This window comes from Zerene cesonia, chromosome 8 (genome assembly GCF_012273895.1).
Source record: "Zerene cesonia ecotype Mississippi chromosome 8, Zerene_cesonia_1.1, whole genome shotgun sequence".
Taxonomy (NCBI): Eukaryota; Metazoa; Arthropoda; class Insecta; order Lepidoptera; family Pieridae; genus Zerene; species Zerene cesonia.
In genome coordinates, this window is record NC_052109.1 from 4,944,465 (window position 1) to 4,955,503 (window position 11,039).

Consider the following 11,039-nt stretch of genomic DNA (forward strand, 5'->3'; position numbering starts at 1 on the left):
TGCAGCATGGGTATAATCTGCTATTAACTTTTCACTAATCTTTGGGTGAGCTTTCCAAGAACGTCCCATTGTGAAATAGCTAACGAGTTTTTTTAATAATTATTTAGCTCTACATTTATACACATTGGTTTGATTTTTTATTTCCATTTAATTGGGCATAATTCAAAAAATAAAAATCATTAAAAACCCAATATAATATATGTCAAAATTTACTTTAATATTATGTTTTATATTTTGAATATAATAAAAATCATATACCAAATTCAAAAATAAGTAAAGTATATAAAAAAAGTGAAATAGTGAGAGTTAAGGTCAGCGTAAACCTCATTTCCGTTTGCAACTATCAAATAGTGTAGAACAACGGTTATGCAAGTAAGCTCTCATTACTGTAATTATGAATTACTATGCGCTCTGATGATCTTGAAAGTGAAGACCTACCGTGCGTGCTCAATCAAAGATTAGCTTAGCCTTAAAAACTACATAATCTTAAAAAATTAAGTAATTAAGCCCGTCTGATTCATTTTATCGACATTTATTAATTTAGTAGCACACTTTTTTTTTATACCTAAAAAGTTATATATACACATGGACAAAATTAGAGGAAATGTAAAAAAGAGACAGTTTGGTAGTTGAAGTATTTATTTTATATGCTAGTATAAAAATTCTCCTTAGACTCTAGTCTTGTACATGTCATAAAGGTTGAGTATCAGTAATTCTTTTTCAATTACAACCATTCCGAAAGCCGATAAATAAAGCCATTTCACCGAGCGGTAGAAACACGCAATAAGCACGTCAAGCAAACATCTCAGACGTGGACAATACACGCATGTGTCATATAATGAGGTATTGTAACGACGCATATTACCGGGAGCTATAAAAGTCAACATTTTACACAATACAGAAGCTGTAGCATCGTGCTCTCTCAATGAAGGCGTGAACGTTGGTGGCCTGTTAACTGTTTGGTAGTTCGTTTAGTTACTTAATTTATAAACTGTGGGACTGGCAAAACGTTTGCATAGAAGCCCTCTACTAATTGAATTTTGTTTGCATATAATTCATATCAAATATTTAATTTCAATTCATACTCATTATGTGCAACCTTGGCTGTACAATCTATGAAGCAATAGCTTACATTAAAATAAATCAAACCATTTCTGAACAAAGGTTTTTTCAATAGGAACTAAAACATTGATTTCCTTTAAAACTTATCTGCCTTTTACGAATACCAGGATACTACATCGTCGACTACAAACATACTTCTTGTAATGATAATACGAGAATTAATAGCTAGCAAGAGCGGGGGCGTCCATTCACGGTGCTGATTGGCCCATCCGGTGCGCGCTCAATGAGATGATGCGCCCGGGCCGCCTCTGTCATTGAACAAAGGTCTCTCGCCTACATTCGTGATCAACGCCACAGATCACTGCCTCTATTGTCTACCGCATTTTACCAACTAGATAGATTAATAACTCCTGCAGACGTCATGTTTTTGCGATATCAACATTATCAATTAAAACAGAGCTATATAATTCAGTCAAACTCAAACTGACATATTTATATATTGAATTAGACTTCTAGAAGCACTTTTGAATCGTGTAGGTATATTTAGTCTTTAGTAAAAAAAATGGCAACAAAACTAATCCAAAACTAAACCTCATGTATATATGTAAGCTCTATTCACCCAAAAACATTTATCTTAAATAATTTTTAACTGCACTTAATAAATTGTACGTTCTGAGATAGTTATTAAAATAGTGGCCATTATCATTAACCTTGAACTACAAAAGAACACTCTTCTTTCGCATGTAATTACTTTTTAATTACATGAGCTCTAGGAACAGTTATCAAAGTTAATTATACAGAATTTTGAATTCAAAACATCGCACGCGCCGTTTACGTCACGCGACGTTCCAAGTTCAAACGGCGAACAATAGAGTCGGTAAAAATGGCGCGAGCTTTTGTTCTCCCCCTCTATTGTATAAACTGGCGTGCACTGGCAACAGTTTTCAAATTTTTTAAGTTTTCCTTAAACGTCTGAAATTAAAACAACTACAGAAAATAATTATGTCCCAATTAAATATTGCATAGTATTCGGTATTCATAGAATTTTGAATTATTGATCAATATCAATTATAACATACTGTAATATAAATATCTAATATATTAAAAGGGCACAATTAGACAGCGCCTTCTTTTCTTTTAAGAATGGTAATATACGAGAGTTACTTGACAGACAATGCAAATAAAAATAAAGATATTATCGGTATAGCCCTTCTAGCTATCGCACAGCAACAAGTGGTAGGCTTATCGCCCCTCGCAACCACCCTTATTTACCACCTGTTGCACTGGCGAACAACACCATTCATATCGCTTTACGTGACTTAGTTTCTTGTTTAAGCCGTAACGTCCACTAAGCTAACACAATCAAATTAGAAAACCATGAGCTCAGAAGATTTACTTATAAAAGCTGATTTTTAAATTTCAACCCAGATTTTGTTAATTATAATGAAAACGGGGATTTTGTTTTTTTTTACCGATTAAACTATTCTGCAATGTAAGGTGCATTTTTATCACATAAAATTAAGGTACGGACCAAGTCATATTTTTTAAGAACTTATAGAAACATTAATGACGTAATCTTGTTATGAAATTTTGTCCTATTTCAACACGCTCTTACAGTATTGGATACAAAAAACTTCATATAACGATTTGGTTTTATTTTATTTGGGCTTATTAATTGTAATCAATAATTATACGGTGTTTCCTGTCTGTAATTTCTTTGATTTTTAATTAGCATGTCTTAACGACCAACTTTTTACAAGAGTCGTTTCGGTATAATTTTTTGGATATAATTGCGAAATCTTAATTCAATTCGTATGTTTGTTTCGTTAGCTGGAATTGTCAACGAATATGGAATTAATTAATAAAATTTATTTATAATGATTGGATTTAGGAAAATGATTGCATAAACGTCATTTTAGATAGATGTTTTTTATCGGTAAATTGTCGAGCATACTAAATAGTCGGTAATTTACTAATCTGTAACTAAACATATTACATCTAGGCCGTTTTGCGAACGACTGTGTAGTTTACATAAAAATCCCTTTTAATTAGTACAAGCGTTTGAAGGCTAATTGCGAATCTGGTATTATTTGGTGGCCAGCCGGCCGCATCTCCTGCCTATTGTGCCGTTATCTACGCCATTCACGATTCGGCCCACACCACCAGTGAAACAACCAGAATATAACCTCCGATTCAACACTAAAACAATGAAAATTATTCTGATTTCCACTAAAAGACCACACAAAAAAGTTCCGAATAACAATTCGCTCTTTTTTCCTATGGTTCCTAAAATATCCTTTATTTTAGGAACAGCCTAAAATTTTTATTTATATATCATAATAGGGAAAATATCACAAACATATTTATTTTACGAAAAGTAATTCAATATTATAATTAAAGTTCAATCCATACGTTTGAACTTCTTCATTGAATGGAAAACCCGAAAACAAGGAAGATTATTATCCTAAAATTGTAATTCTAATATTTTTCTGAGGCTACGTCTAAGGTTGAGTTAATTTTATAAAGTATTATTTCCGTTAGATAGCATCTGATTCATTCAACTGTTAATGCGATAGGATCATCTTGGCCTTGTGAATGATAATAATTGCTATGAAACTAGAGCCTAGACTCTAGAGTATTGTTTTCTTGGGTACGTTATTTTCAATAATAATAACATGATAAATACGTTTTAAAATTGAAATGTTCTAAAAAACTAGTGATTCAATGGAAAGCCAATCGTTCTCATATACAAACTTATCTTTCCTTGAATGTTACGAATTTAACACAGAAATTCTTATTGTTTTCGTACTTACAAATCAATTGTCGGCTTCCGGCTTATACTCTTATTATGATTGCGACATATCTGTACTAAAATAAATTATTATCAAGCGATTTTTTAACCAATATCTTAATAATACTGACATCACAATTTACAACAAATTTCATATGATGTCAATGTGCATTAACCACATTTAATTACATTCTCATTTACATATGATACTGTCGAACACTTATCAAAATTTGCACACGTTCCACTGAAGTCCGTGTAAATACTTACTTGAATATTTCTCACTAAATACATAACAGTAACTCACTAAGTACATACATTCAGTCACATTAAATCACAAATTAGATGATATCGGCAAAGAGTAAAAATACTCCTTACGATTTACAGTATTTATATGATTTGAAATTATCATTTAAAACGCGCGTAGTTTATACTTTTTTCCATTTTTAAAGTAGACATGTCTCAGATAATTTTTTCAATGTTTTCTCGATATTTTTATCAATGTTTTCTATTTACATTATTATGCTCTGTCTTCGTCTGGCTTATGGCTGTATGCGCCAAGGATATCAGTAATGAGTTTATCTTAAATGAATTTAGTGTTGTTCCACAGCTGTGCGGATGAGCTCAATCACAAACCATATTCGACAATTAAACCGAAACCATTTATCCCCCCATTACTATAATTACGGAAACGGAAATCTTGACACCACAGACTTTTTGCATTACTCGCGAAATGCCATTCCTGAAATTAATACAGCAAGTAGAAAACATTTTAATTATTGCTCAAACAAAAACATCTGACATAGCATATTTGCTACCAGTTTATTTTTAAACATATTAAAATTACATGCTCACTAGAATGCATTTTTTAATTATTTATTAATATATATTTCTAACATACATCGCCTTTGGAGCGCTCGTTGTTAATGACATGATATATTGTTATAGGTGATATATTGCTATATTTTTTATATTAAAGTACATTTTATCTTACACATTGTACGTATACGTAATGATGCAGGTGTACGCTTTTATAAACCCACATAGATTATAATGAACACATAGGTGAAAATGTTAACTTTAATTACCATTTGTATCCTTGTTCCTAAGGAACTTGCATGTAAATACATATTTAAGTATATAGGCTTCTTTTCATATTGTGTATAAAAATATAATTATGAATATTATAACGTTTAGAAAATAAAAAGATAATAAATGACGTTTTGAATTTGTGGGTTTGTGTAACCTATCAAGGGGGCTTGAACTACAATCCAGTGTTACCAAAAATCATGTAAGACTCAGTAAATAATAATAATATTATAGGTCTATTATGTTAGGTGTAGTTACCTACTAGAAAAGCTAAGTGGCAATACGGGGTTCATTTAATCCAAAATTTATTTTACATAAATCAATTTAAAATAAAATAATTTTTCTAATAAAATAGGATGAGCCATTACAAACCATCTTCTCCTTTTCGTATAAAAAGTTAGAGAAAAACAGTTGGTTTCCTCGTGGTATTTTAAAAAATCGTTCTACCGGAGCTATACTCGTGTGTCGTAAATCGTTATATGTCATACTGCTTTAAGGCATTACTGAAATTAATGTAGTTCTCATCAAACAGTAAAAGAAAATGATTCACATAAACCATTTTTTTTAATATAATTTGATAGCGCTCCTGTTTATGTTTTTTCTTTTTTGGATATCTGCTTTAGAGAACCTTCAATTTATATAGAAACAATGACAGTACGACTCGTCACAAAAAGTATGTTGCTGAAATAAAAGCCTTTTATGTCTACTGATAGCAAGAAACATAAAGATATAAAGGCAGTGTTGTTTCTTAATTAGTTTAATTTTCTTGATGTTCAAACGTATACTTATACATATATAAACGGTATGTACTTCGCTTTTTAAGCGAGCCCATAAAAGTTATTACGATAACGATTGTACAAAACAAAGGCAAGTAATGCTATTTGTAATTCATATGTAATATACAAATTTGAATGGTTTTTAATTATAGAAAACAAATCTTAAGTTTTTTAGATAGTTCACTTGAAACAATGTAAATTATTGTACACACACGCGTAATGAGTCAGGTGCACCTGCGTGTATAATACACATAGTAATAATAACACGTAATTAGAACGCTTTGCTTTCCATATTTCAAACATTTATCACAGAAATAAAAAAAAACTCTTGTAAATCTTATCTTCAATCATTCTTTGATCCAGTTTTTCTTAGCATTAAACTAATAACTATACATTTTATTTCATAAAAAATACTGTAAAAAATTTAAAAGATTTGGTTATTGAACGCTGAGGCTGCTTTTCCCAAGTAGTAAAGAATCCTAAGGGTATGAGTATGAAAAATATTTAAATTGATCAGAGCGATTCTGCTAGATCAGAGCGGGCACCGACCGTGGGAGAGCTGTACAAATCTCTACATCTCAGAACAGGTCGGCAGGTGTGCAGCCGCGCACACAGGCACACGCCCACGCACACACGCGCAGACAAACCTGACGCACTTATGAATGAAACTAGCGTATGCAACACAGACACACTCGATGCAATCTCGCTTGTTTATCACTGATTTATTTTTCAAAATAAAAATCAAATAATAATTAGTTGTACACGGTAAAATAAATACCATAGATGAAGTAATTAAAATGTCAGATAATTATCTCATTTGATGAGACGTCTGATTAAACGGGACACGCCGCGACGACACTCATTTCTGTCTAAAATATGCTTTGATATTACCGTTTTTTAATGTTTTGATTCGACCAGAATTGATATCAAAACTAATAGATGTGACACTTAAAAGTCTTCAAAATTTCTATAAGATTACGTATATTCTTCAAATCGATGTATGTTGAGATAAAAGGTAAAACATTCATAATTACAATCATAAATATCGCTATAGAAGCTCAATAAAAATGTATCGGTGGTTCGCTTCGTATTCCCCAACTGAAATGCACTGACAGTGAGATCGTTAATCGGCCCCAACAACATCACGACACATATCCAACAAGCAATCGATGTCAATCGTCAGCTTCGATCGACAGGAGATAATGGAAAAATATGCACAACTAAATACAAGTCAAGCCACGCTCGGTCTTAATCAGTTTGCGTATAGCGTGCTACAAATCTTTTGAACTTAAAAAGGGTTGAATAAAACATTAGATCATTTAAACTTTAATCTTGTTCTAATAATTTGTCAAAACTATATCAAACGTGGCGTGGTTAGTGACAAAAGACAATGTAAAACAAAAATGTACTCATTATAAAACATGCATCATACTATCAGATTATATTTAACACTACAGGATCATTTAGAGTTAATTATAGTTCAGCGTATTTAAATGTACTTTCTGTTGAAGAAAATGCTATTATTACGGCTGCAATAAAATCCTGTTATACATTTAAACTGCAAATTATTTTTACGTCCTTAAAAGAGTAGATTTAAATGGTAACGAATAATAAAAATGTGATTAACTTTTGCTCGTTTCATGGATTAATGTTTTAATTTCATTTGTATTTTAATATTGAATATTTAACTAACTATTAAATACTACTCTTGCTTGAATCATGTAAATAAAGTAAACTTATTTTTGTTTCAGACATCCCATCGCAGGTGCCGCCGCTCACGCCCGGCACCAACAAGAAGATGGCCGAGGCGCTGAAGGCTACCTTCGCCTCCTGGGAGAAGGAGCAGCTGCGCCTCGGTGTACCAAAAGGTAGAGAATAAGCAATACTTATAGAATAAGTGTTATTAGACTAAAGATTATTATAATTATGAATAGTTGACGGTGTGACTCTAGCTGACTAATGAAGGAAATTGTAATAATGTAGGAAAATGGTGTTTTGGAAAAGATCAGTGGAATTTGACATCGTCTGCCCGTCTCTTTTACTCCTAAACCAAAACCGATTTCTACGAAATTTCCTACAAAGATAGACTAAGACTCGAGAAATGACAAGGGATGATCTGTATCTCGGAAATTCCACGGAAACGAAAACTATCTAAATAAAACCTTTTCTTCTTTTCCTTTTATAACGATGGCGAATGCTAGTGCTAGTATTATATAACTGCCTCATCATACATTACCTTTCACTATCTGCGTTTTATAAAAAAAAAAACATAAAACAGCGAGGACAAAATATTTAGGAACTTATTAATCATATTAATCATATTAATCATATGTAACTTAACAATTGATACGCTAATGGATTCTCAATTTTATCATTATTAAATAAATATGCCCGCATTTATTTCATACAGCTTATACGATATTACTCTTATAATTCTCTTTGGTTGTAATATTGAGTATAAAACTAGCTTTGGAGTTTATAATTTACGAAATCTTATTTCAAAAGCTCTTGTTTATTCATTTAACACTCTTAACGACTGGGCGGAAAAGCAATAAACTACAACTACGTACGTATCATTTTAAATTAAACTCTTAAATGTAAAAAGATGGTTCTCTTACCTCAATTGAATTAGTCATATTTATTAAACTGTAAAATTATCCTAAAAATGCTTTTAGATCCTTAGAAAAACTATCTAAAGATAAAGGTATCGATGCATTGCAATTTATAATAAAATGGTCAAGTGCGAGTTGAACTCGCGTCGGTTAGAATACAGAAATTAACTAAGGAGGCATTGCAAAAAAATGGTTACGCATCCAATTTATGACCATGCTAACCGATTCTTAACCTTGATTATTTTTATTATATCTTGGTACAGAGACGACAGAAATACATCATATCCGAAAATTTCGTGAGATACAGCCTATGATAGACGGACGGACCAACAGACACATATAGGGTACGGAACCCTAAAAAGTAGCCATGTCAGATCTTACTAGTTTCAACTGCAAGACGAACGCTAGAAATGTGGGATATATTTACATATGCAATATATGCAAGTAGTTGCGAGAGTGATGGATGTATGGCGACCACCGCTGTAGTCAAGTGCTTCTTACATGTACTAGTTAGATAATGAGCTTATTTATTGATTTAAAAAGCAAAAAAGTTTGTATAAAAATATACTCTTATTTAATTAATTTAACTACTACGTCGTTTTACTGGTTAAACAACACACAGCCCTAATATCTAATCGGAATAAAATAAAGAAAATTCTAGAAAATCTAATTTCGATCGAAATTATTCGCACTCCATTATCCCTTATAAACTCTACCGTGATTGTGGGCGGTCATAGAGCATAGAGCAGACAGGTGGCGGGTCGTCGCCCGTGATCGGCGGAAGTGCGTGCGTCTGCGCCGTGTCTATTCGCGCTTCCGCTCTATGCGCCCAACACACGATTATTCTGAAACCAATAAATATTTCAAATAACTCTTACAAGAGACTACACTAAGCAACCGTTTGCAACCGAACAAAACAAATGGTTAATGACCCGTGAACATTATTAATTTACTTCATTGCACCAAACACTTAATTAAACTGCGATATAATATAGAAGGATAATTATCGTTACACAATCGCACGATACTCGACATAACACAAATTACTTTAAAAGCGAAAATAATTTGCATACGTTGATGAACATACGACCTTCCCTATCCTGAAAAACGATTTTAATTATTCGATTCTTTCGTTAATATTCCTTCAGGCCAAGGTTAGCGAGTTTCTTGCTCAGCCCAACCTGAAAACCTTGTTTAATTTTAAAACGTTGCAGTCAGTATTTACAAAATATTGTTGATATCTTTCAACTTAATTTATGTAACTGGTACAGAAACATCTTAGATAAGAATGAAAATAGTATATATGGTTTCATAGAATCAATTTCATGTTATTCTATCAAGTACATACACGTGTTATTATTATAACTAGACGGGCCTAGGGATACAGACTACGGGGTAACAATATTGGGTCTAAGCTTAGTTCTCATAAAGAAATTGATATGCTTCATGATTAAAAAAAACAACAGCTTTGTAATGTTTATTTCATTCCCCCGATTTAGCAGGACAGGTGTAATATAATTTAAGAATAAAATATTATCATTTATAGCCTTGAGTGTAATAAAGGCTTAATGAAGATTTATCGCTGACAATTTTACAATCATGAGCAAGATTGAGTTCACTCATTGACTCCAGTTATTAGTCGAATCCTGTTTAACACATTATGATTTATTCCAAAGAACAAAATCCTTTCTTATATTATTTTTAACCATCAATTAAGTTTATATTACCAATGCTTTATAAAACTTTATGTACGTATAAAGATTATATAGGACGTTAATATTGTTCATATCATTCTCATTGACTATTCATTAGGACCGAACACTGAAGACAATCAGTGTACATTGGAAATGGTAAATATGTAATACATTCCTTTTGCTTCAATAAATAGACTTAATTATTATTATAATTGCCTTCTCGTTAACCTGCATAGAAAATGACAGGTTGAGTGCCTACTCACTCAGTAGTCGGAATATTACAGAATGAAATATAAACACGACGGTGCTTCTCTTGAAGGCGGTCACTGACTAAAAGCCGTAATTAAAGTAATTATTTAGTATTAGCTGGCTCTCGTCCCGCTTTTCGCTAAGAAAAAGTCAAGTTTCGACCCATTCTGCAATTTGTAACATAGTAACGCTTAACTGCATTTGTATCGATTAGCTTTCTTCACTTTTTGCTAATTGTAGATAAAATAAAGAATTTTAATTCGAATCGTTGTTAGTCTCACATGGAAAATTGAATTGGGTGAAATTTTATAACTTAAACATAAGAGTATAATGAGGTTTATGGCAACTAATTCAAAGGCATATATACATGACTCCAATATATACCATTTATCGTTATAAGTTGGCAAAGTACTCACGAGTAATTGTTATTATTCCTTAAATTTAAATAATATTCCAATCAAAGTTAATTTAACGTGTAGCGTACATTAGCAGCCCAATACGTATTAAGAAAGATCGCAATCGATAAACCCCTGTTATTGGGTAAGCAATTCGATCATCTTCAGCAATAATAGAAACTTATATCAAACCGTGGGTCCGATGAAGGACGCTGACTTCCTGCGCAAGTGAGGCAAGTTCCGGAGTTAGCCAACTGAGCCCGCCCGATTAATTGTTCCTCTTGCCTCACATTCGATAGCTATTATTCTTCTATTAGGCCTTCGGTAAACATGTTTGGTTCTTGATGTTTAAACAACTAACATTAAATGCCTTT

At 32.2% G+C, this 11,039-nt stretch overlaps 1 protein-coding gene across 5 annotated transcripts in view; it reads left to right on the plus strand.

Moving 5' to 3' along the window:
• LOC119828524 (ETS-like protein pointed) overlaps positions 1–11,039 on the plus strand; it is a 101,230-nt gene that overhangs the window by 65,590 nt on the left and 24,601 nt on the right. For all 5 annotated transcript variants that reach the window (XM_038350695.1, XM_038350697.1, XM_038350694.1 and 2 more), the window contains one exon: positions 7,467–7,583. In XM_038350695.1, the coding sequence (XP_038206623.1) occupies positions 7,467–7,583 (117 nt within the window). The remainder of the gene's footprint in view (positions 1–7,466; positions 7,584–11,039) is intronic.